The sequence below is a fragment of the Sphaerodactylus townsendi genome, linkage group LG03 (assembly GCF_021028975.2).
Source record: "Sphaerodactylus townsendi isolate TG3544 linkage group LG03, MPM_Stown_v2.3, whole genome shotgun sequence".
In the NCBI taxonomy this organism is placed as follows: Eukaryota; Metazoa; Chordata; class Lepidosauria; order Squamata; family Sphaerodactylidae; genus Sphaerodactylus; species Sphaerodactylus townsendi.
The window spans coordinates 113,139,317-113,166,437 of record NC_059427.1 but is presented as its reverse complement, the minus strand read 5'-3'; the positions used below and the strand labels follow the sequence as shown (position 1 = coordinate 113,166,437).

At 42.6% G+C, this 27,121-nt stretch overlaps 1 protein-coding gene across 9 annotated transcripts in view; it reads left to right on the top strand.

The window, feature by feature from the left end:
- The window catches only part of ARHGAP44 (Rho GTPase activating protein 44), a 117,433-nt gene that overhangs the window by 51,518 nt on the left and 38,794 nt on the right, over nt 1-27,121 (top strand). For all 9 annotated transcript variants that reach the window (XM_048491270.1, XM_048491277.1, XM_048491274.1 and 6 more), the window contains exons 2-3: nt 23,792-23,831; nt 26,889-26,993. In XM_048491270.1, the coding sequence (XP_048347227.1) occupies nt 23,792-23,831; nt 26,889-26,993 (145 nt within the window). The remainder of the gene's footprint in view (nt 1-23,791; nt 23,832-26,888; nt 26,994-27,121) is intronic.

Here is a 27,121-nt window from a genome sequence, read left to right as displayed (position 1 = left end):
ACCCAAAACAATTCGTTTAAAAGCCAGCTTTTCACAGCGACATTGTCTCCCCATCTGCTAGATCTCTGCTGTTATATTACCAAGTACCTGGAAGGGCTCAATTGGAAGAAGTGATGTTTAGCTCCATGCCATGAAAAGCTTCAGCGGTCCATCTCTACACATTTAATCTTCTATTAAAGTGTGCAGAGCATTTTTCCCTTGGCCATTTGGCAACCTTAACTGAAGCGAGGAAACAGCCGAAGGTCAGAATCATGGAAGAGTTGAGTTCTCTGTGTTGTGGAATGGCCTCCCAGTTGACATGCAAAGAGAGGCAGGAGGTGTTCTCGGTTCATGTAGAGCAGGGGTAGGGAACCTGCGGCTCTCCAGATGTTCAGGAACTACAATTCCCATCAGCCTCTGTCAGCATGGCCAATTGGCCATGCTGGTAGGGGCTGATGGGAATTGTAGTTCCTGAACATCTGGAGAGCCGCAGGTTCCCTACCCCTGATGTAGAGGTTTGCAACCCGCCAGAAGGGTGTGACCCAAGGCTCGGAGATTACTGCTTTAAAGGGAAATTGTTTCAAAAATTCCATGCTTAATTTAATATTTGCAGTTTTAATTGTCAAAGGAAAATGCTTAACAGGTCACATCCCCCTTTTCCAAGTAAGTATTCCAGAAGAACACAGCTTTAATTGGGGCCTGACTAGAAATGTCCAGTCTGAATGTCTTTGTGCAGCAGCATGAGTTCTTTGTTTTCATGGGATTGTACAGAGTGACTTAATGGTACTCTCGGCATTTTGCTTCATTAGAGGAGAGGTGTTTCATAAGAGTTTGCCAATGTCTAATTCCCATCCAGCTTCACTGGACATTGGATTGGATTTGGAAGCAGGGTGTTGCTGGCCACGAGCATGTCAGAGGCTGCTAATCCTGTCCTATTCGAAGGTTACTCTTGAGAGCTGTGACCCATCTTAGTGATCATTTTTTGCCATGGAAGTGAATTTTTCTTTTTATCCCTCCCCTGATGAGCCAGGCTCAGGGAGACTTACCTTAATATATAATACATATATAATATGAATTTTAAAATTTAAAACCACAATCTGCAGTAAAACAATACTAATAAATAATAGAGTCTGTACGACTGGTGCTTAATTCTGAAGTATCCTCTCAGGAGGTTGGTCTAATCTGGCTACCACACTATGCATGAGCCTGGAGGAATCCAACCACTAGAGCAGAGGAGGAAATGTTTGTGTGTGTGGGGGGGGGAACAGGTTGCAATTTGTCACGTCCCCAACCATACTCTTGGTAGAACATCTCTGTCTTACCCCTGCAGAGTTGGGCTAAAGCCCATAGAGCTTGGACTTCACGAGACAAAGGGTTCCACCATGTAATCCTCACTGAGGGATCTAAATGGAGAGACAGTCCTGAAGATACAGTGGTCCCAGACCTTTTAGCAGAGATGATGTAGCTTTTGACTGCAGTTCACACCCTCTGATCTGGAAAACCCTTGGGTGTGGACCGATTTGTTTACTCAGGAGTGGAAGAAGTTCTACAGGTGATGAAAGGCACGTATGCTTTGCATCTTCCAAATCCAAGCATTATTACTGAAAGCAAGTTCTAGCACTCACCTCTGCCTAACCCTAGGTTGTCCCTTTGGAAAGGGAAACAAAGCCAAACCTTTATTTGGCACTGTGTGTACATAATAATATATGTATATGCACATGCATGCAATTTAGGGCCAGTCTGGTCAGAATAGGGGTTAACAGGAAAGTTCTGGACAGGTAGACCCTCTCCCTAAAGGTATATTTCTTTGCACCTGCTCTGAATCCATTCACGTGTAAATGCATGTGTATGTACCGTTATATCTGCTGCAAGGATAGCACCGAGATGGCAAAGACAGAATCAGAAGCAGTGGTATCTGGGGCCGCAGCTGCTCATTAGGTGACTCACAGTTAGGGAACATCAGAAGATAATTCCAGAGGCATGTTTAACGTACTAATGAAATTCTCACAGACCTGGGGTGGGGGAATAAACCCTAACAACGCAGACGAGCAACCTAGCAACAGCCGGATGCGCCAAAAGAAATTGGAACAGTAAATCCTTCTGGGGAGGGAGAAACAAATGAGTTTCCAGCTTGATTGCCATTGAAAACTGTATGAAGAAAATTAAGCAAGATGCTGTTCCTTCCACTCTTTGGGGTTTGTTATAGAAGCAGCATTTTGTTGTGTATAAATACAGCTTTGCAGGCTAATGGCAGATTCACAGAGTCCCTTCTGCAGAGATAGATAGCGCTCAACAGCCTGCCTCCTTGCCACTTGTTTGTGGTATGTGTGTCAGACCAAAGGAAGCTGCTTAGAAAGGCACTTTCAAGGATGTGAGCTGCGTGGGAATAACCAGAGAAGACTGCAGTGGCCTCTTGTGGTGCAGTCTGACCCATGTACCCCCTTCGGTGAAAGCAAGGAAAGGGTCCAGATTCCATATGAAGGTGAAGTCAGCTTCCTTAGGTAATAATGGAATGCCCTGAAAGCCACCGTAACTAGAGATTTGTTAAGTCCAGCAAGGAACCCATTCATTCGTCACGCTAACTTTTTTAGCTCTTGGGTTTTGAACCGGTTGCCAGGAAACGTTGTGGGGGAGAGGCTCCACTGTGCTACTGGCTTTCCCCCTCCCACACTGTGTTGTTCCTTCCTCCGCAGAAGCATATGTGTCACCTCCAGTTCAGCTGTTCTCCTGTTGCTTCCTACTCCCAAATGTGATGCATCAGTTTGGCCGCATCAGTGTCCACACCTGTGTGTTGCTGTATGTATGTAACTACACACCTGTATGTAGTTATGATGACTTACACTTGTCCTTTGTGCCCTGAATTGAAAAAAAGAGGTTTCTAGTCAGGAGCTGGGAGGGCTGTGATAGCTGCTGGAGTGTCAGAGTGCTTTGTGTGGTGGCAGTGGGCACCATCCAAGCATGGGATGAGGGACAGGCAGCATAGGGAAGATCCATGACACGTATTTAGTTAGATAAATTCCTTGAACACATGTGCTATCAAAGAGCCTGTGGTGGGCTCTGGTGTGCCCAGATAGATGACCTTCCATCAGTGATCAGCCTCTCCCTATTTTAAAGGTAAGAAATGTGTGGTGTTGCTAGGCAACCAGTCGAAACGTTCCCTTATGCCATCCATGGCTTAGATCCCTCAGAATACACAAGCCAAATAATGATCAAATACATTAAAGCAAGGGCTGCATAAGTGAAAGCAAACTATATTGCAGAAAGCAGAAATGAGTCAGAAACAGAGCCAGATTGTAAAACCACAAACCTCCACTCGTGCTCCCCACTGCTGCCTGATGGCGCCTCTACCATTGCGAGCATTATTTGTTTCCTAGACTTAAGTCTGCAGTTCCCCATCGAATGCTCTTTCTGCCTTGGCCTTAAGTGTAATTAATCCTTTGAGTGAAGGGTGGCATCTGGAATTGTCTTGGCAGGCAAATAGTCCAAGCTCATCGTCTGACAAGAAAATGAAAAGGAGGGGATGGCACGGGAGGGGTCCTGCAGGCATATTTGGGAATGCTAACACCTCCCCCCCCCACACACACACACGCATTTGTGGATTCTTCTCTGCAAGTCTTGCCCCTCTCGCCCCAATTCAGGCTCATTTCCTCTTTTTAAACTTAACTGGGAAAGGAAGAGGGCAATGACTGGGAGGACATAAGAAAATAAAGAGTCCTGCTGGATTCGACCAGTTCTCCATCTAGTCCAGTGTCCTGCCTCACACAGTGACCAATCAGTTCTTCCGGAGGTCTAACAATAGGAAATGGAGGCCAAGGCCTTTTCCTGATGTTGCTTCTTGTCACTGGTATTCCAAGGCTACTGCCTCTGAATATGGAGGTTCACTTTAATCACCATTCTCAGAGAAGAATCAGAGGGCAAGGAAATGGTTTGTTGCTGCTCATGCACGCTCTGATTTGTTCTCAACCTTGTGTTAGTATGGGGACCTCTGTTCCTTGAATAAAGTGCGTTTCTACCCACGTGTTCTCTGTGTTCTTGATGGAACCATTGGTGTTATTTAGCTGTATGAATTGTAGGATTATTTATTCCATTATTCTTCATAATACCTGCTGGTCAAACTGTCTAGGCTGCAGTGGTCTGAAGGGGGGAGACAGCCGCTATCCTCTCAAACCCACTTTAGCATGCTGGCATAGTGTTCTGGCCACTCTTCACTAGAAGATGAAAGAGAACTTTCAGCATTGATTTATTCCTCCTCAGGAGCATGGGAATCTGGGTATACAATGCAACCATGGCAATTTTCTGAGGGCTATAATGTAAGCATGTGCTTATCTAGATTTTGCAGGAACTTTGACAGACCCAAGAGCAAACTCTTTGCCAGCTGAATGTGTGGGGAAGAAGCTGTAGTGATGTCCCTCATTTAGAGGTATTCACCCTTCAGACAGGAGCAATCAATGAGCCTTTAATGTGCCTGACTTCATGTTGTTGTGAATTTGGCAGCTCTCCCGTTAATCTTGTGGAGTCAGTCGTTTTGACATTGTACTTCTGGACATTAAAGCTTGCCCTTGGGACTGATGATTCGTTTCTTTGTGTAGAAGTCAGTGGAAGAAAAGAGGGTAAAATGCTACTGGTTGAGCTCACCCGAATACTTGTCTGCTATCCTCCATGAACCTGATGTTGGATATGGTGGATGTTGGATATGATGGACAGGAGCGGATTGTTACCGGGGGCGGGGGGGGGGGGGGGTGCAGGCATATGGCTTGCATTACAACTGCTGTGGATCCTTAGAGCCTATAGCTGCTAACAATATGGTTAAGAGCAGTGGACTCTAATCTGGAAACAAGGTTTGATTCCCCACTCTTTCACATGAATGACGGAGTCTTATCTGGTGAACTGGATTTGTTTCCCTTCTCCTACGCCTGAATCCTGCTGGGTGACCGTGGGCTAGTCGCAGTTTTCTGAGAACTCTCTCAGCCCCACCCCTCATGAGGTATCTCTTGTGGGAAGGGAAAGGGAATGAGCCTCTTTGCGACTCTTTACATGAGAGAAAGGCAGGGTACAGATCCAAACTCCTCCTCTTCCTCCTCCTCTTCTTCTTTGACCTACATATCAATATACAATTCCACATGCCAAAAGTGTTCACTCTACTTTTTGCTTTGTTAAAGTCAGTATCTTCTTTTTTCTTATGTGAACTGCACAGAACAAAAGTATAAGTATTAGTCACACAGTTCACAGATAATCTCACCTGTCATTCTTTTCTTTCTTCTGCCTTATGACTGTAAAGGTAGACTTGCAAGTACGTAGGCAATGTTTAGTGAAAACCTACAGGAACCTGCCTACAGTCAGGACGAAATATTTCAATGTATATCAAACTACTTACCTCTTCCATCACAAAGTATAAAAAAGCAGATGCCACACACTTGCTCAATTTGTATAAACAGGTTGGAAACAGGTTGGGTCTACCAAGTCCTGATCAAAGCACAGATTCCACAACAGCAAATCACATTTACAACCAGTTCAAACCCTCCTTGGAAAGGGTTTGAACTGGTGGATTTTCTGTGTTTCTTTATGATTATGATCATAACAGTCGGATCACTTGAAGGCTGTTGGGCTAGGGCAGGGGTCTGCAACCTGTGGCTCTCCAGATGTTCATGGGCTACAATTCCCATCAACCCCTGCCAGCATGGCCAATTGGCCGCAGGTTGCAGACCCCTGGGCTAGGCTCTGGCATGGTCCCTTTTCAAATAGTGATTAAAAGTGACAAATTCCTGATGCAAGAATTTTCTCCTCATTAGCTTGCACCACCTCCCACATCATTCACTGCATTTTAATTCACTGTAGTAGATTGTCTTCTGCAACGTGGGGCAATGGATCAACTTTGTGGTCATTCTGTCAAGATGTACATTTACAGTGGAAGGAAGGCACAAGCTTTATCTCCACTTAAGAGATCTCAAGATTAAGGCCAACAAGCAAAGTTATTAAGATAGATTAATCTCTCTTTTTGAAATATAAATGCTATTTATTTACAAACATGTTGGTGATATTAGCTGCCTTGTCCTGACTTGGCTATTGAAATGGACCAGGTTGACTACAAAGGCATATCTAAAAGGTGTAGAGCAATTCTATGGGAGATAACTGATCTCCCAGTTAGAGACAAGTTCTGAGACCTGCATTAAATTACAGTATTTTCTTTAATTTTTTATAGATAGGAATTAACAAAACAGGAAAAGAAATATGGAATCAAAACATAGTCTCAAACAGTTCTAGGGACTAAGAGAAGAAACAAAAATTATACATATATAATGTTATATAGGCTTACATACTTCAGTCATGTGATGCGATCACATTCGCTAGAAAAATCTATGATGCTCGGACTTGTTAATGGCAGGAGAAGATCAGGACGCCTAAGAATATGATGGCTAGATACCATAAAAGCTGATACAGGCATGAACATCAACCAGCTGAAGAAAGCAGTACTTATTCAAAAAATGTGGAAAGAGCTTGCATATCGGGTTGCAAAGGGTTGAGAACGACTGAATGAATAACATCATCATCAATGTTACATATTTTTTTTAAAAAATGACTGATAATGGTCATTATTGATGTAAATTTTAGTAAACCAAAATACCGTTTATACCCGTGTATAAGCTGAGTTTTTCAGCCCTGTTTAAAGGCTGAGAAAAGCCCCCTCAGCTTATACGCGAGTCACCATTTTCTAGCAATCACAATGAGGCCGGGGGCAGGGCCGGGGCAACCTCCGTGCCTCAGGGATGCCGCTTGTTGCTGCCCTCCTCCGAAGGTTAAGGGGGAACCCTGAGGCACCCTAGCTGGCTGGGCTTCGTTCAAACCAGGGGAGGCAGAGGGAGCTCCTTATTTGGGCAGTGACATCAGGGGGAGTCACTGCCCAAATAAGGAGCTCCCTCTGCCTGCCTACTGGCTGGGCTTTGTCAATAAGTTTTCCCAGGTTTGGGCAGTAAAATTAGGTGCCTCGGCTTATACATGGGTTGGCATATACACAGGTATATACGGTAGGTAAAAAACATTGATGAGTGGTTACTATCATACATTTCTACAATTTATCTCACAAAATAAAAATTATGTTGGCATATTGTTACCATCGTTCATAGTGTGTTTAATTGTTTCACGATTTCCCTTTAATCCCCTTTTCAATAGAGTATGTATGTCATGAGGGTTATTGATAATTTCTATGCATTATTTCAGCAATATCCTTCACATTTTACCATTATTCTTTGTGTGTGTGTTTGTGATAATGTAAATAATATGCTTTCCATTTATCTTTAAATTCTTTAATTGCTCACTTATTCACACAGTTCGTTTATTTGCTGAGCCTGCAAAGCAGCCCTTTTCTGAAGGCTTTTTTGAGTCATTGTATTTTGTCTTATTTGTAGGCAGCAGACCAGAATGTTTTTGTTATATTTCCAGTTGTGTGCATTTTAAAATTTTGTCAATTGATTGTTGCATTTTGTAGGGTGCTTCTGTGCTTCCAGAAACTGCCTTTTCTTTCCTTTCTTTCTTGTGAGTGATAAGTAACTGCTTGTATGAAATGATCACCAGGGAGTTGATAGAACAAAACCTGTACTATTCGCAACTAATGTAATATAGGTCCTTTAGCATCTCTGAAGGCTTTAGCTAATCCACCTTTAATTGGTGCATGTGGTTGCCATTCTATCTGGATGTGTTATGACAGGAGAAGTACCTGAACTGATACTTCTAGATGTTGATTTATTTGTCTTAGGTTAAACAAATACAGATTATTTAAATCTGATTCATGAGATCTCTACAAGCACATCTAAGCAGAATTACACCCTTCTAACTTAATTCAGTGGTCTTAGAAAGGTTAAGGGCTATACTTTTTATTCTTGTAGTGGTTTATTCCTTGGAGAGACAACAAAGCTGAGAGATACTTTTGAAATCCACCTTGCAAGAAGCTGTGTGTTGTATTCACTGAGAACAGCACCACCTACCTGCAGTGAGGTAGCAGTTTTGTTTTTTGCTAGCTAAATCGGACCTACAGTTAAGATTCCAATAGTTTTCTGTGTGTGTTTGTATTCTGATTTAGTGGTTTGTTTTGTGTTTAGATAAGCATTTGTTCATTAAATTTAATTGCTTTTTTGGGGGAAATGAGCTAAACTATTTTTACTTGCCACTGGAATATACATGGTAATGGAGAACCAGCATACTGGTTTATCTGGTTCAAATCCTCATTCAGCTATGGAGTTAGTTGGGAGAGTCTAACTTACCTCACAAGGAGTTGGAGCCAATTATATGCTTCCATTAAATTGCCCCGTAAGTAGGGTTCCTCAAGTGGGAAGTTCCTCACAATGGAATTCCTGACAACGACTGGATCCAGTTCAGAGTTGGGAGGGTAAAATGAAGGCCACTGTGAGCTCTTTGGCACACGACTCAGATAAAAATATAATTGCATATGTCACACAGGCTCACTGAGTTTGAAGAACTTCTGTACTAAATAGCAAAAGATTATAGATTTCACTCTAGTTTTTTTGTGTTACCCATTCATAGTAACTTGTATATTTCTACCTTTTTGGCTATAGAAATGTTGTGAGTTTGTCTGAAATAGACAGTGTATAATTTAAAGTTGCACAAGAAATCTTGGCTTTTTAATGACAAGAAAGACCAAAGAGCAAAAGAGTGAAGAAGTGTCTGTGGAAAGGGACACTTTACTATATGAGAGTGGATTTTTGTATTTCAGCTCTACTAGTATCTTGTGAGAAATGTACTTGAGCTATGGAACCTACTTCTGAATATATTTCATCATTAATTCTGTTGAACTCCCTGCATGAGCTCATCAACTATTGTTCTGCTGTTTGGCACCATAAGAGGCTATTTATTAAATAGTTTACCTCAAGGAAGAATGGGTGGCTATTTAATATTTATGGGACATAGAGATTCCATAAATCCTCAAAGAAGGTAGAAAGTTGTACCAAGGAGATTGATTCTATTTTTTAAGCATTTGGTGGTGTTGATATTTCAGTTATCAGTAATGTTGTAGGGAGAGCTGTGGGTTGCTTTTCCACCCTGTCTTTCTTGATGGTTCGGTCTTTCTGTTCCTGTCCATATAAGCATGCAAATAGCTCATTTTCTTAAGCTATCTGGGGTCTTCCTGCACCACTCATTGCTTGCCTTTAATCCCAGCTGGCATTTGGAGCATGCTACTAGATTAAGCCTATTTGTATACAAGTAGGTTAGCGGGCTGTTTTCAAACCATTCAAAATTCAGCCCTTGTTCTGTTGATATGAACAGGCTTCCCACACCCCGCCCCCAATGCTAGGCTACATGATCACTTGATTGCTTTTTTGCAAAGCCAAGTTATACAATGACTGGAACTAATGTAATGGCATGCAACTTGGCAAGTGTGGCACAGTGATGATATTGTAGAACTCATGTCTTTGTTATTGTGTGTTCTCAAGTGTTTGTTTTCAGATAAGGCAGAATTTGCTTGATGACAGAACTGCAGAGCCAAGTTCTGCCATCCTATTTAAAATGTCATCGGCCTGTAAAATAGCATACTATACCACACCTCCCTGTTGTTGTGCTGGGTACTCAGTTACAATGAAAGGCCTTGAGCTTTTATTTTTACAGTCTGTTTACCCCCAAGCCTTTCTTTCAGTGATCTCAGGGAGAGGTTCCCAAGTGGGGTTTTCCATAAGAATCTTCCATCTAAGCACTGACCAACTTCAAAATGTTTTTGGTATAACAACTAAGCTGGTTTGTGCAGGCCATTTTTTAGCCTGGTACCCCTTTGTGATCTTCTGACCACCTTTGTTTAGGACAGTTGCCTTTCTGTTTTTACTGCACAGAGGCAATCTTGACAGTTTATGAACCCATTTGGCTGGGACCGTGTGCTCACCAGGGCTCAAAAATTAAATGGAAGATGAAAACGGCAGGAAGTCAGAGACTGGACAGCTCCCTAGCAGGGTGAGGAACTGTACACTTGTGAGTAGCTTTTTGCATTCTCACTCAGTGGAGAAAAAAAAATCCAACTCTATTTAGTGGGTGGCGCACATAATTTTATTTTGTTTTATTTGCTTCATTTATACCCTGTCTTTCTCCCTAATGGGGACCAAGGCAGATAGTCTGTTCCTTCAAAATGCTACAGGGAAAGCTGCCATATGAAACACCTCTAATTATTGCCATTAATAATTACTTTCTACTAAATGGACTCGTGATTGTCCTGATCGTCCTATTTTTTCCAGAAGTTTGCTAAAGCTTGAGGAGAAAAGAAAAATACCTTTGGTGTTTGGTCATTAGGTTTGGGGACCTTATAATGAAATGTGGGGGGAAACAGAGTGCTAAAAGCTACATAAGGAGCCTTGTGGTACAGAGTAGTAAGCTGCAGCATTACAGTCAAAGGTCTGCTCATGATCTGAGTTCAGTCTCAACAGAAATTAGTTTTAGGTAGCTGGCTCAGCCTTCCAGCCTTCTGAGGTTGGTAAATTGAGTACCCAGTTTGCTGGCGGTAAAGTGGAGATGTCGATGGAAGGCAATGGAAGACCACCCATAGATATAGCCTGCCTAGTAAAGGTCATGATGTGACATCATCCCATGGGTCAGTAATGACTCAGTGCTTTCGCAGAGGACTACCTTTTCCTTTACTTAAAAACTGTATGCTCTGTGTAGGTTCATGTCTTGCTAAAAAGTGGGTGGGAAGAGGTTGACAATCTGATCTGATGAGAGAGCCCTACAATGTAGATTGTTGATTACCCACTGCTGTCATTTTGGTGACTTTTAGCATCTTCTACTACTCTTCATAGTAACTTTGTAATTCATTATGCTCAGCCTTTGAAATCATATATGGGCTTTAATAGCACTGTTTTTGCCACATAAATGCTGCACTCTCAAAATAATTCTCCTTTACTTGCCTTGATAGTTGCTCTTTTAAAAACCATAGAAATAAATGGTAAAGTTATCATTTTCTAAGCTACCCAAAAGAGCTAAAACTCCTCTGGGCATAGCTGGTAACAGACTGCAAGCAAAAAAAAAAAATCTTGCTGAATCCATATATTTACCAGTTTATGTCTGTGGCTTCTGATTCAAGTACATTCCTTCACTTCCAGCATTGCTTTCTTTGCCAAGGAAGAATGGCTTCAGTTCAACCCAGAGCTGAGTAAGTTTATGATCTAAGATGACCAGTAATCCCTCTTGCAAAGGCAGAGAGAGCTGAATGGAATGGCTTTTGCCATTACAAATGAGTGGTTGGAAGGTGGAGTAAGAGAGAGGGCTTATTGATCAGATCTGGTTCATTTGTCCCACAAAAAAGTCACATGAGGACAGTTACATAGGTATCGATTTTTATGGGGGGTTTGGGGGACCACGCCCCCATCTGCCCCAGGGCGTGGCCATGCTTCTCCAAGCTCTGCCCCCAGCCTCAGTGTTTATAAAAGCGGCTCTCCGAGGCCAGGGATGGCAGATTCTCCTTTTAAATCCACCTTGAAAAGAGAATCTGGGGTCCCCAGTTAAAACAACATTGAAAGTTATGAAACAGCACCACTTTCAATGTTTAAACTGGGCACCTCAGTTTCTCCCTTTAAATCCATGCCAAAGGGGGTGGATTTAAAAGGAGAATCTGGGGAAATTTGGGGGTGCCTGCTGTCAGGGGTGCAATTGTTAAGCTAGCAGCACCAAACTTTCAGGGTATCTTTAGGAAACTCTCCTGATGATTCCATCCAGGTTTGGGGAAGTTTGGTTCAGGGGGTCCAAAGTTATGGACTCTCAAAGGTGTAGTCCCCATATTCTATTAGTTCCCATTGCAAACAATGGGGGATGGGGGCACCCCCTTTGGGAGTCCATAACTTGAGCTTTTGTACTTCAGATTGATTTGGAAATAATGATGTTAGATGACTAAGTAGTTGCAAGTGTGTCCTTAAAGTTGGCCTTTCAAAGGATTTGATATGAGCTACAGTGCTGTCTAGCCAACATTGTCTTGCAGCTTTCTCTTTTGAAGAAAAGAGTATTGCAGATGGATAGCTTGGCCTACTGCAGAGATGGTTCTTGTTGAAGGAATCTTAAAAATGTAACTGACCTAACTAAAGAGCTTGCTTCATGGCAGAATTATATATATCCAAAGCATCTTCGTCGTGTAGCAATACAAACCCAAAACCTCACAGTCTACAAGCTCTCGTTGTTGTGCTGCTTTTAAATTCCTAGCATTTAACCTCTTTCTATCTTCTGACATCTTAACTGTGTTGTAGCTTCTTCTATCTTTGGCAGATGATTGTTTGCTATTTCAGTGTTTCCATCAGCCCTGCACTGCCTCCTCCAGCCTTTTGTTATTCTTATAGCTGAGCACACCCCATGCCCTTATCTTCCACATCTGTTTTCATCCATGCTGACTTGCATCATTTTAGATTTCTAAATGTTTTTGAATATTGGTACCCAGAAAAAAATTACTTGGTCCATATTATTTAACAATGCTAAGCAGCAACAAGGAATGCTTAGTGCAGTCCTTGCATAACCCACAAGGAAAAGAGCATCATCTCATGAAATAGATGTTTTGATGTTAAGAATCCTCTGAATTGCATCCTGTTTCAGTGTTATCAACTATTAGGCTTGTGTGTTCCTTTTGTTATTAATTCGGTACAGTAATCCGGTGTTATATAATCATGTAATTAATATGAAAATTAAACAGATTCCCTATCTAAACAGGCTATAATGAAAGACTCGTTCTTTTCTTTTGTCTTGTTCTAGTTTTTTTGTTCTAGTGGTATTGTTTCTACAGTGTTTAACTTTTACAAGGCGACCAACATTTTCCTAAAAACAACATAAGCTTTGTCGAAGGCGTTCATGGCTGGATTGGTTGTTGTGGGTTTTCCGAGCTGTGTGGCCGTGGTCTGGCAGATCTTGTTTCTAACGTTTCACCTGAATTTGTGGCTGGCATCTTTAGAGGTGTATCACAGAGAGAAGTCTGTTACAACAAGTCTGCTCCATCACCCATGCACAGTGTGCAGAAATGGGCTTTGGATCAGTTCTGGATGTGACTGCCAGTTGATCAGTTCAGTATAATCTTCAGGCACTTTCTAAAAAGCCATGAGAAAGCAAAGTATCCTTAGCTTGAAATATTAGGCATACTTTCCTTAACACAAGGGCTTGATTTACTGTAGCTGATCTCCAAAATGACGATTCAGTGGATTTACACATTTGCTTAGTATGCAGTCTTTTAAGATCATTCACCACTGGTATTTCCCATGGTGTGATAATTCTTTTTTTTCCTCCTAAAGATCATAGCATCACTGTTCTCAAACACATGTTACTGTGACCTGCCTCTGAAGATGTCAGCTATAGATGGAAGCAGACCATCAGGCTATGCAAGCTAAAACTACCAGATCACGGCCATTCATTAGGAGAAAATGCTACTAGAACATGGCCATACAGCCCAGAAACCACACAACACTCCATGGCCATGCAGCCCAGAAAACGCACAACTAGTTGATTCTGGCCATGAAAGCCTTTGACAATACCATATGACTTACCTTGGATGAGTTTCAGTCAATAACTTCTGAACTCTTGCTCTAAATATCACAATTCCTTTGACTCTAGTGGACCAGTTCTGAAAAGCTATTTGATTAATTTCTCCCAATATCTACAGTTTGTGTGCCTGATTAACAGGCTGTGCCACTGGAAGTCAGATAAGAGTCAGTCTATGAACGTGATGCTGCAATGGTAGAGTTTGACAGATCAATATCATGAAATCAAATGCCGATTCCAGTGGGTTCTTGATTCCATAAGGCCCTGTTTAGAGCTTAGAGACAAAGAGGGATTTCTTTCATAAAACCTGGAAATTGAAAGGCTGTGGCTTCTCCTCATTGCCCTAAGAGGCAGCTTTAGCAAAGAAAATGTAAGTACTTTAGAGGCTTAGTGCAAAGCTTGGGGTACATTAAAGAGGTAATTAGTATCACTTCTCTATTTTGTCTGTGTAATCTGTGATTACAGAGAAAGAGGGCAGAGAGTGGGGAGAGAGAGCTGTTGTAATGTCCGTTTTTCATCAGTGAGAATGCACATGTTGGCCATAGCTGCATTTTTGCAAAAACTAAATTGCTGAGCATGCTGATTGGCACAGCTACTTCCGCCACCTGAACAACACTGGGGAGATGCTAACTTGGATTGCTGTGTGTGAGATGGCACGGGAAAGATTTCTGTGGTTTACCTGACCAACATTGTCATATTCAATAGCTGAGCCATGTGCATTGTAATTGGCTCCATATGCAAAGGCATGGTGGGAAGCTTTGCTGGAAAGTACCTTCACAGTGTTTTAGTCAGTGCAGCAGACTAGATGGTGATGCTCGCATGTCAGCAGTTGGTCCATCACAGACCTTGAAAGACCTGGGCTTGATTTACTGTAGCTGATCTCCAAAATGACGATTCAGAGGATTTACATATTAATCTCTTGCCTGTTGTAGGTCTCTGCATTCTTGATTGACAAGAAGATTTTGTGATCAAAGAAGGAAACCCCTTTAATATTCCTAAAGAGCCACTTGTCCCTTTTGATAACCTGTTCAAATATTCCCTCTGTTTGGTGGAACGGTAGATTATAATGGCAAAAAAGATTCTTGTGGCAAAATTATTCAGTCCTGTGGTTGATTTGAAAATGGCCACGGATAGTTTGGCTTTCTTCTCTGTTGTTCTTGGAGGGGTTTGGCAAAGGAGTTGTCATGGAGACTTGCCTACATATACCTGATGTCTTGCTATTTTTGCCTTCCTGAACTCTATCTGATGGATTTCCTTTCCTAGTTCGGTCTTCATTTCTTCCCATCATTGTAAATGTGTGTCCCTCTTGGATAGCTGATGCTGGTTTTAGCATTTTAAAGAAATGTAAGAATGTTTCAGTGTTGGTATTCAGCAAACATGGCCTCCATCTGCATGGGTATCACCATGAGTGCTAATTGTGCCAGCTCATTAAGCACACAGTTGCATGGAAATAAACTGTAAATGTTTCTGAGCTCATTTGCTACAAGGCTTTGGGCATTCAACGTTTAATGTAATCAAGCTTCTTTTTATATAAGTGTTTTCATTTTTGAATGCATGATGAACTCCATGTCTCCTGGCGATCTCTCCAGCCACAGCTTCCAGTAAGAAGTGATACAGAGGGAATTGGGACTGGTTAGCACTGTGGCTTATTTATTTAAGCTGTCTCTCCAGCAACCTCCTTGAGGTGGTTTATAAGCTAGAATAATATCACAAAAGCATAAATTGTCAATATAAAAATAAAACAAGTGATCAAAAGCAAGTGTTTGGTGTAAAAACAACATAATTCAATCACTGTGTTTCCTGAAAAATACCCTTAAACAGACCTTGGAATAGAAACCTCAGTTAAAAGCCTGGGTACATCCTGCCTGCGTGTGTGCACAACTGTTTGTCAGAAAGAGCTACTCACATTGACTTTCCGAATGCAACTGGGAACCAGAACCTGTGTAGACCTTTAGAGTAATATGAGAGTTACTTAATGAACATATAAAGAACCATCAAGTTTACACTATACATGGATTATGCACACATTCACTGTAAATTGTGAGAAGGGCTAGCATGGAAGGTGCCAGGCGAGTGTGCATTCTGAGGGAGAGTACAAACCAAAGGCAAGATGCCAGCCCTGAAAAATCATTTATATATTTAGAAAGTGTGTATGCCTTCAGAGGCCTTCGTGGGACACCTCACAACTGATAAGACCATTAAAACTCAACCATTAACAAACAAGGCCGACACCGTTAAAACAGTCCAGGGCATTGGGAGCAGCCTGAAACATACACTCATAAACTTAAAATGATGCAGATGAAATGATCCTTGGGTACCAGAAGGTGCCCATAAAACCTTTAAAAGATAAAGCTCCTTAGTTAAAAACTGAGGTAAAAGAATAATGCTTCAGACAAGTGATAAACATGCATGTGCGAACCAGCTTTCTGAGAAATAACTGTACAGAGGGCTGAATAGTGTTCAGGATGCCCTGTACATGGCTTACTATAGTATGTACATTAGGCCCAGTATAGCAACTTCTACCTTTCCCTTCCTCTTTCCCTCTGTTTATTTATATATTAAATTCTTTAATTATTTTCCCAATGGAGATTTTAATGGGTTACATTGCTCTCCATTCCTCGCAAGAACAAGTTGGTAGGGCTGAGGGAGAGAGGGACTGGTCCAGATTCTCCCAGTGAGGTGCTGTGGCCCAGTGTGGATTTGAACCTGGACTTCCCAGATCTTAGCCTGACGCTCCAATCACTATACAATGTTGCCTTGTCAGAGATCTGTTCAAGGTGGCTCACAAAATAAAACAAGATACAATAATTAAAATCAACACCTTTAAACACCAAAAAATACAGGCCCCCAAAAGTTCTGCTGACAAAGAAGCGACACTCCTGTACCATAGATATCCTTGCTTCCAAGTCTCCAAATCCAGCTGTGCCACAAGCATTACATTGGGTAAGCTCAAATGAAATGGGAAGTCTTGTGGAAGCAGACCTAACTTGTAACTGTAGATTGCGTCCACTGCTATATCTGAGGGGCTTCAATTGATTACTTGTATTCAGAGGGTAAGCTGAAGGCCTGGTGGCTGGTTGTGTTGACAGTGGGCTGTCTATTTCTCCTGTTCTTTCTCTGGGAATGATCAAAGTATACAACTACACGGAACAAGGTTAGCGAAAAACTGGGCTATGCGGATGGTGAACCAGCCGTAATCTTTAGGATTTCCAGTCACTGTGTGACTGGGGCAAGGAGGCTATCCCAGTCAGGCAGCAGAGGCAGGGTGGTGAGGCGCTCAGATCGAGGCCAGCTCCCTGGGTTCTTAAAGGGCCATGTGCAAAAGAAGCGGAGCCAGTAGTGTTGGTTCACCCCCACCCCGTGGATTTTCTTAGAAGAAAAAGGCAAACTCCAGCTCGCTTTTAGTAAAAGAGCGCTGTGGTGAATATGGGTGAGGAAGTGGGTAAGTGGTGGTTGGATCTGAGGAAGGGCAGATTGAGGTGTGTGAGGATGAGCTGAATGTGTATGAGAGTATGTGTGTTGTGTGGTAGCAGAGGGTGAGGCACAGAGAGTGAAAGTTACCTGCATGTGCGTGGGGAACCCCACCTGATGTCTCACACGGCAAAGTGTGTATGTGTTTCACTTCCACTCGTATTACCTAACAGTATTACCTATTTACTGTTTTCACTGCTCATCTCTGGCCATCTGCATGAACATTCTAAGGGCATACCAACCCTTCAGGCCACAGACATGCTGCACGAACATTCTAAGGATGACAGTTAAACAGAGCCAGCTTCATGGCCTGGTGCGCCAAGAAAAAGATGTTTTACCTGGCTCAGGTATGGACTTTTGGCAATTTGAACGTCCGATTACCTGCCCGCAACAGGGAGGAATGTCATGTGAAAATTTGGGGACGATCCGTCCAGCCGTTTCCACGTTAGGGCATGACTAACAAAGTCACTGTTAGCTTTTTATATATATATAGATTGAATTTATAGCCAGTGGCATAGTGCCAGTGGGGCGGGGGGGCGACACCCTGGGCGGAACAGTGGCAGAGGCATGGCCGGACCGTGGCAGGGGCGGGCAGCGCTGTGGCAGGGACGCAGGGTGTGCGTGCGCCCTGAGCACAGTTTCCCCTTCCTCCGCCTCTGTTTAAAGCCCATTTGTGAGTAACTGATTAGTTATATTAGATCAGTAGAGAGTTCACAGGAATGTGAATTCTCTAATGTTCAGATAAATTCAGATACAGTTAATAAATACTCAGTAATGTTTGTTACCTTTTGGAATGGCAAGATGAGAAAAAATGCTTCTGCAGTTTATTATCTATCTGCTTTGTAATTTGTTTTGTAATATGTATATCTTTATATTTGGCAAAAAAAATAAGGATTAAAGAACCAGCCAGTGCTTAAAAACAGAATAAATTGCAGTTTCAATCGGACATGAAAATAACCCAATTATTTTCATGAAGCTTAGCCTATGCCGAAGATCTGTTGGAAGAGCACCGCCTTTTTCAGGCAGCTGGAAGGCCAAGAATGAGGGGGCCAACTGGATCTGAAGGGAGGTTTCCAGGAGTGGTCCTCAGCATGAGACCAGGAAGGAGAGGATGGCTGTTGGTGATGGCATGGCATCGCTTCCCAAGGAAGCCTGGAAGTAACTTCATATCAGTCATGGAAGTATAGAGTTTCTGGCAATTGCTAGAGTGGCATGATATCCCATCTGGGGAAAATCCTGACATAGTACTGTTATACCAATGGTGATTTAAAAAATATAATTCTCCTGGTGTCCACTAGAGCAATGGCTGGGAACAGAAGCTAGAGACAGGAGATTTTTTGCCCTCAGAAGGAATCTGTCATGGTTAGTCTGAAGAAAGTTCAAATGTTTGTGGGCTCCCTTATGCCCTCACTAACTTCACCACACGTGAGATCCGCACTTGGAGAAGCCCAGTTTCATAGCTCTTAGACTGAATTTATACTCAGATGAGTGCAAACAGCTCCTCAGAAGTTCATGTCTGTTCAGGGGAGGAGTATTGGATGGATGGATGGATGGATGGATGGATGGATGGATGGATGGATGGATGGATGGATGGATGGATGGATGGATGGATGGATGGATGGATGGATGGATGGATGGATGGATGGATGGATGGATGGATGGATGGATGGATGGATGGATGGATGGATGGATGGATGGATGGATGGATGGATGGATGGATGGATGGATGGATGGATGGATAAATAATTTATATACCGCTCTCCCCTGGAGGGCTCAGGGCGGTGCACAACAATGCTGCAGAATAGCTCATGCATTCCCTGGAAAATCAAGGGAAAGATTATGAAAAGATTTACTCTAAATCTGGGGGATTTTAAAAGCATTTTTAATAGGACTTTTTTCTGTGCTGCTTAACTGATTTTTGGTATTCTTCCTAGTCCATGTACAGTTTACACATCAGAATAACATTTGATAACATGCTGGGAGGAGCAGCTTAGGATATCTTTCATTACTCAGAAGTAGTTCTTATTAAAGTTTAGGGTTTAAAAAGTTAAAATTAGTATATTGGATTCAGTTTGAAATTAACTGGGAGCTAGTATAATCACATAATGTAGGAAAAACATGATTCCCTTAGTATGTCCCAGTTAGCTACTGAATTCTGCACTTACCAGATAGAGTTTCTTAATCATTTTCAAAGCTGCCCCAGCATAGAATGTGTTTCAATTGTCTAACCTTAATTCTATTACACCCTATTTAGGGTAAGGATGACAGGAGATTTGTGAATTCATCTGTCGTTTCCTGGACAGTCAATGTTCTAGAATGCACTGCTTGGATCCTAGTCCCTTGGGGACAGAACTAGGTAGGAACCAGAACCCAAGCAGAGCATTGTAGATCAAAGACAGTTCAGGAAATGGCAGATTAATTCACAAATATCCTGTCATCTTTATCCTGAACAGGGTATATACTGTGTAATCACTGAGAAAGGCAGACTATTAATTATAGTAAATAAATATATAATTGTAACCAACTTCCTGTTGGGGCCCAGATCGTGTATTGTCTAGACCAATCAGAACAGATCAATGTAAGAATCAAGCCCCAAAGTCTAAAAGAGAAAACTCTGGGTTTGAAGCATCTTAGACTAATTTATATTGAGGGCATGAGCTTTTGCAAACAGAGAAATGCAATCTTTGAAAGCTTGCATTTTCAAAATAAGTTTTGTGGATACAGTAAATACCAGAATTTTTTAAACCTTTAAAATAAAGAACCACAGAGTAATATGACTTTGAACCTGAATTTCATTTTTAAATGTATTTCTGTAGCAGCGTGCCATGCAGGCTAGAATTCAGGTACCTAGAAACTCCATTATAATTCTATGATTCATCATTAGCATTCCTACTGTATTAATACCTGATGTTTTGTAATCACAGTCTTTTAATTTGGAAACCATAACTTTTAAAAAAAGAATAGAATTGGCTGTCTTCATGGGATAACAAGTGGCTAATGTCCATTAGACTAGAGAGTGGGGGGAAAGAGCAAGATCGTACTTAATGATAGTTGCCAGTTTGGCAAATATCTATGGGATGCTTTTTTCTGTTTTGAAAAAGAGAGCCTACTCATCACAGCTGTTCAAGACAGAACTGACATAAGGTGTTTAAAAAGCTTTCAGATGGTTAATGGGTCTTTACACAAAGATGATTTCAAAGGCTGTCAATTTTACAGTTAGATACAGAGATAAAGTTGTTGGAATGACTTGAGGGGAAAAAGATCTGTTGGGAAAGCTTTAAGGATATTTTTGGTCTAAAGATTAAAACTATAGATTGAGAAGTTATATCCATGTGACTCGTTACTCAAAAGAGGTGAAGAGGTCAGCAGTAATTTGATATGTTAGATTTCATAACCCAATGACAGTATAGTTTGCGGTGGTCTGTGAGTAAGGGAAAGATGGGGAAGGATCCATTCTTCCCCTACCGTTTATGAATTCTTTCAGTAGATCCAGCTGTATGTCAACAAACAGAAGGAAATTCTCTTTCCAAAAAAATAGAAATAGATGGAACCTCCCCAGGCTATTGTGAGAAACTGAATGGAATTGTACTATTCTTTTCAACCGTGGAACTCCTATAATGATCTAGCATAAGATAAATCCTTGTATTTATTAGAGCAAAAACCAAGTTGTTGTTTCAAATGAATCTTGTTATGTACAGAGATTGATTCAATAGTCACATTTTGAGGTACAGCATATTATTCTTGAAATATAAGTTCCAATTTTGTAGCCATCTTTACATTTTGAAATTTATGCTTGTTCCTCAAGATTGATTTTCAGATCAGTTCTGACAGGCAAGTAGCATTAATTTGTAGGTCCCATTTTATCAATGAAAAATTGCCATTTGTTTTGATGACCTTTCTATAACAGATTTAAAATATTAGCATGGATTATGTGCATCAATGGGGTCCCCAACCATTTTGATCCTCCAGGCATCTTTGGAATTCTGATATAGAGTGGTGGGCACAATATAGAGTGGTGGGCCACAAAAAGTCCAGGTTTGAGGTTACATATAACTCTAGCAGTAATGCTTCAGCATTTCAGGTCAAATGTCTGTTTTAATAGGATGCATTTTAATGTTCACAGCCAATCAGAAGCCCCGCTGGGCAAAAGCCCCACCTAGCCTTGCCCATTTTCTAAAAGCACTTGATGAGTGCCACAAAAGGTGTTGGTGTGCTCTATTGTGCCCATGGGCCCAACGTTTAGGACTCCTGGTGTAGATTCTCTTCTTTGAAAAGTGGAAGCGTTGGAAGATGGGAAAGGTGAAGATAAACCCACATTCAGCAAGGAGCAGCCAGAGAGAAGTCTGTTATTGACTTAGGCCAAATTTGATCAGGAAATCTATTGATCAGGAAGTCATATATGTTTATCTAACCTTTTGTGAACTGTTCAAGTAAAGAGACTTATTTGTCTGTATGTCTGGTCATCCCACAACTTCCACTCTTCATTTAGAGTTTGTTAGAAGAACAGAGGGGAGGGGAGGCAGTATAGCCCAGTTTCGTCTGAACTTGGAAGCTGAGAAAGGTTGATACTTGGAAGGGAGATCACTAAGGAAGACTCTGCAGAGGAATGCAATGGCAAAATATCTCTGCTTCCATTTTGTCTGTTCATACAACTACACCAGAGCACACTGTATGGCTTGCAAATGTTAATGCCTTGTGTCGCTTCAAAGACGTGTGAAAGTGTTTCCAGGGCCCTACACCTTGTGGACTGTTACATTTGGGCTGCTGGATGATCCACACCGAATTTAGAAAAACAAGAGTAAAAGCTTGAAATGTTTCTCTTGACCCCTTAAAACTGTTCCATTTCAAGGTGATAATTTATTAGGGAAAAACTTGGCAGGAAAATGTGTGTGTGTGCATGCTTTATTTATCTCTGCCTGTCTTGCTGAGACTGAAGGCACATCACACAGTATAAAACAATGTCACAATATAAAACAACGTAAGACATCCAATGAATAATGCAATCAGACTAGGATTATGACAGCTATAAAAACAATGAAAAAATACATGCCATAAACAATCCAAAAAATGGAATTATAAAATAGAAATTTCAAAAGGGAACTGTTTGAAAGCATTTAGGCTCCCCTGGGAAAGTGTCATGATCCTTACTGAGCTGGCTCCAGACTCTGACTCAGAAGTTTCTGGTCTGCAGCTCAGAAGACTCAGAATCATGGCCTGGGGGGGAGTGGGGAGACAGAAATTCTGGCAGACCCTTGCAATTACCCTGACCCATCTGTTCTAGAGCTCCTCCAAAACTTCCCTCTGAGAGCCAGCGTGGTGTAGTGGTTAAGAGCTGGTGGATTCTAACCTGGAGTACCGGGTTTGATTCCCCACTCCTCCACCTGAGTGGCAGAGGCTTATCTGGTGAACTAGATGTGCTTCTGCACTCCTACATTCCTGCTGGGTGACCTTGGGCTAGTCATGGTTATTTTAAACTCTCTCAGCCACACCTACGTCACAAGGTGTCTATTATGGGAAAAGGAGCTTGTAAGCCACCTTGAGTCTCCTTACAGGGGCAAAAGGTGGGATATAAGTCCAAACAACATCAACAACAACACCTCCTCCTCCTCCTGTCCTATGGCAACTAAGCACTAGCCCAGGACCCTGCCCATAAGCCCATCACGATCCATCTGCACTCATCAGGAACAGAAAAGGCAGGCTCATGCTGAGATAGCTCAGTGGAGATGCAGTGTTTCATCTCATGGGTCAGACCAGGGTCCGCAGTGGATGCAGACCTTTGCAGGATTCTGGCCCCCGTTCAGTCTACACAAGATGAGCCCCAGGTGCTGCTTCCAGAGCAGTTGGAGCTGCTTTTCCCTCAGGCTATTTAAACCTTGGGCTGGGAGAGAAAGCTTGCTGGATCAATTAGTTCAAAAGGCTTAAGCCTAGCATCTGAAACTGCACAAGTCTGGCTAGCCCCAGGGCTAAGAGTCTGGCACCACTCGAGGGTACCTGACTAGCCCTGCCTACAGAGTACAGGACAGGCAGAGCACCACTGAGCATCCATGCCTGGTGCCAACACAGAGCTGCAGTAGTGAAAAAAATTGGCATCCCCATGTTTTCCTGGTGGCTGCTGGTGCTACCATGGAATCTGCACTCATTGTTGGACTGACCCATTTGGTAAGTAGTTTGCAAAATTCCCTTGCATGGAATCTCTGCTAAATGGAAAAGTGTCTAGAGCCCTCTTTGCGTAGAAGCTTTTAACACTCAAATTCCCCTAAGGATCCAGAACAATTGCTTTCATGATGTTCTCATATCCATTCCCCAGTGACGTATCATCCTCTTAAACAGTGAATCACAATAGATCATTTAGAGAGGTTAAGCTTTTCTTCCGCCCTTAATATTTTGCTGTCAAAAGTTGCATGGGGATTTTTCAAGTTTGCTGGAAGTGTAAAAAATGTTCTGCTCCAATTAGTAAGTCATATTTCTCTTCACTGACTTAAGATGTACGGGGCCGAGTGGGCAAGGAGCGGAGGCGGAGCTGCAATGGGGACATCTGGGGCGCCTCGCCCCAGGCGCCGCCAATGCAGCCACATGGCATGGAGGGAGCGTGGGCAGTTCATATCCCGGGCGCAGTTTCCCCTCCCTTCATCACTGGTAAAGAGAGTTTGTTTGGGGATGCTGTCCATCTTTCTTGTATGTTAGGGCCAGTCCCACCTCAGAGATTCTCATCAGTACAGTCTACCTCTGCCTTCTCCAGATGCATTTCCTTTCCGTGAAGCAATAATCACAGAATTATTTTTTTCTCAGATATTGCCTATAGTATGTGATTTGGTTTTCACTGAGTTCTGCCTCTATTTTCCAGGGCTGAAAAAACAGAAGTTTTGAGTGAAGACCTCTTGCAGGTACAGTGTCCTCTGCCTATAGCAAATGACTGAACTGTTTCATCCTTTGACATTTTACACCACTAGAGATGTCAATTTTCTAGAAAGAGTGCAATCATGGATATAAAACAAGACCATCCCCTCAGAAGGGGGACAATTTTTAAAGAGAAAAGAATTAGAATTTTGGTGGAAATTGAAATATGTGCAATGCTTATTTCCTTATTAAAGCTAAACTTATTTTACTGATTTAAACCATTACTAACTTTGCAATCATATAAAATTGTACCAAAGTTTATAAATGGCTATGTTTTGTTCACATTGATAATATCGCCAGTGCTAGATAGAGCAATACCTATATTCTGACTATAGCATTCTGTTCTACATAACCATACATATCTTAGTTTTTGCCTTCTAAGAAGTAGGAAAGTGTACAAGCAGAAAATAGAAACCATAATTAGTAAACAAAAATGAAAAGAATTTAGAAATAGTCTGCATTGTCCTGCAGCCATGGCACCTCTAGCTGTGGCTCCTAACACTCTCCAGTGAAGGCACCATATCCCCCCTCCCCCTACAGCAGTGCTGAGGGTTGAGAACTTCAATTCTCACTGTGACCCACCTCAAGAGCTGCGTATTAATAGTAAATAAAATGGAGGCATGATAGACGTTCACAAGGAAATCTTCAGAGGCAGATGGAACTCTGTTTCACAAGCAGTGCTTCCACCTGGAGCATAGAAATCTGGTCTTATTTAATTCCATTTAATTCCAATCATTTAATTCCAGAGAAGTCTCAAGGAACTGTTGACACACATGCTTGCTCTGAAATTATTGTGTATGGTCGTTTTGCTTTCTTGCTGAATTGCATAGCACCCATATCTGAAGAGAAAGGATATAAATCCCATGTTTGGTCCGTTGAAGCAGTTCCCCTTGTGAGCATAATTTTAAACAGGTGATCTGTGGCATTTTGCAGCACAGGTAGTCCCTCGGGTCTTTTCATAAGAACAGTTCAAGGTGACTTCTGAATGACACTTCTCGTGGAAGTCTGAAATATTTCATGCTTAAGTCACTGTTTCAGTGCCTCTTCTGAAACTCCAAAGGAAATAGCTGTATTACTTTTACAGGCTGTTTTCAATTATATTGTCAGCTGTCATTTAATTGCATGTTTTCCATAAGCCTCAGCTTTATTTTTCAAAGGGCTTTGGTGACTTTTCTTGTCAAGCTCAGCTCAGTGTTTCTAGCGTGAGTCCGTAAGCAGCAAAAAAGTCAGCCTCCAGTTCTCCGGACCAGTGCAGTGTAATTGTCTACCCTTAGCCTCTGACATGTCTTCCCTGCCTTGTAAACCGATTCTGAAAAAGCTAATATGGTATTGAAAATTATGTGTCTTTCACCACCATAGAATCTAACATTCTTATGGTGGTTTAAGCCTTGCAGTTATGGTTAGTATGCAAATTGAATGAGCCAATCTTTGCTTTGAGGATTTCCAAGTTTTATTTTCACTGACTGTTACACTCCTCCGTGTCAATAGAGCTAAAAGGAATGCAAGCACTGTTCTTCCTCAAGTATAGCTAAAAAGTTGAACAGGTTGTCCATGGGCACCCTGTGCCCTTATCCCTGTTCTGCCAGCCTTGGTATTTTGTGCTGTTCAGATACAGTGTTGAATGGGAGTCAGTCCTGACATGACCAGCTTCCATTAAGACAACAACAATAGCCAAGTATTAGTCCTTGTGACTGCAGAGAGCAGCTGAAAACAGTGTCTGATAAAGACCCAGAAAGTATACAAGGTGCCACTAGCCCTGACAGAGAAATCCTTATCTACATTTCCCATCCCATTCCCTTTTCTTGTCCATCATAATTGAGACTTGCTGTTGAACTTTGACATCCTGAAATGTCAAACTTTGACACCCCATTGACATCCTGAAATGTCAGTCCATCACAAAATTGATTTCTGTAGATGTAGATGCTTGAATCAAAACAATGGTTCCCGAGATTCTGGACCCCTGCCATCCAGGATGCCGCTGTGACCCTCAGGCACCCTCCAAGGGCTTCTGGAGCAGCGAGGAAAGCCCCAAGCCTCTGAAGCTGCGCCAGCCTGCACTTGCGGCGGAAGGAACCCCTGGCCACCCAAAGCCACACTAACTTGCTCAGGTGGCTCTTGGGGTGGCAGGGGAAGCCCCAGGCCACCGAGAGCTATGCCAGCCTGCTCCAGTGGCTCTCAGGGCAGCAAGGGAAGACAGGGGTCATGCAAAGCTGCACAGTCACAACCCCAACCCCCTAGGAGCCCCAGCAGAGGATAGGGATTTCCGAGCACCTTCCCCTCACAGACACTCCCCAGTGCATTTTCCCCAGGAGCACTCACTAAGGCAAAGGTGGGGTAGAGGCCACTGCAGGCTTCAGTGTCAAGTGCAGGGAAGGAGGCCGGGTTGGGGTCAAAGAAAGACAAGCACCCCAGGCAACCCCTAGGGCCAGGGGAAGGTGGGCACAGGCCAGGCCCAGAGCACCTGTTTTGGGGATAGGGGGACCTGGGGATGAGACAAAGTGTTTAAAAGTCAGCCGATAAAGAAACTGTTGGCTGACAGTTCAGCCAGAGCTGGGGAACTTGTCAAGCGTGAAGGGAGAGGCAGCACACGAGTCCTCCTCCCTCATGTCTGAAGCCTGCGGGTATAGCAGAGAACTGGAGTCACCCACCCCAAGGGATGCAGGGGGAGGATCCCTGATGACGGGGGTGGGGGGCACAAATGGACTAAAATTAATGGTGAAATCACGATTCTCCCATTTTCCCACTAACCATAGTGATTTCCCTGCATGTTATCTATGAGGAAAGGCAAGCACACTTGTGATCTTATAATTAACTTGCTTGACAAGCAAGATTTATATTAGAATGGCATTGACCCATTGATTGATGGAGGGTCCCACATATTTAAAGTGACTTCTTCCTTCCAGTGTTCTCATAAAATGGACTGGAGAGCAAGGTGTATGTCCACTGGACTAGCTTTGAGATGTGGTGGGGACAGGCTGCCTGGTGGGGGGGGGGGGCAGGATGGGCAGTCCTTCTGAGTCAGTCACTGTTGTATCTGTCCACAGGTGGAGAAGCGCTTGGAGCTGGTGAAGCAAGTCTCCCACAGCACACACAAAAAGCTGACAGCATGTCTGCAGGGGCAGCAAGGATCAGATTCTGACAAGCGCTCGGTGAGAGTTCCCGGTATCCTCCAGGCCAGCGTTTCCCAAACTTTTTTCCCCATGGCCCAGTTATTTTAATACCTCTCCTCTGTGACCCACTAAAAATTTCATGGCCTATTTATTAGTAAAATAAAACA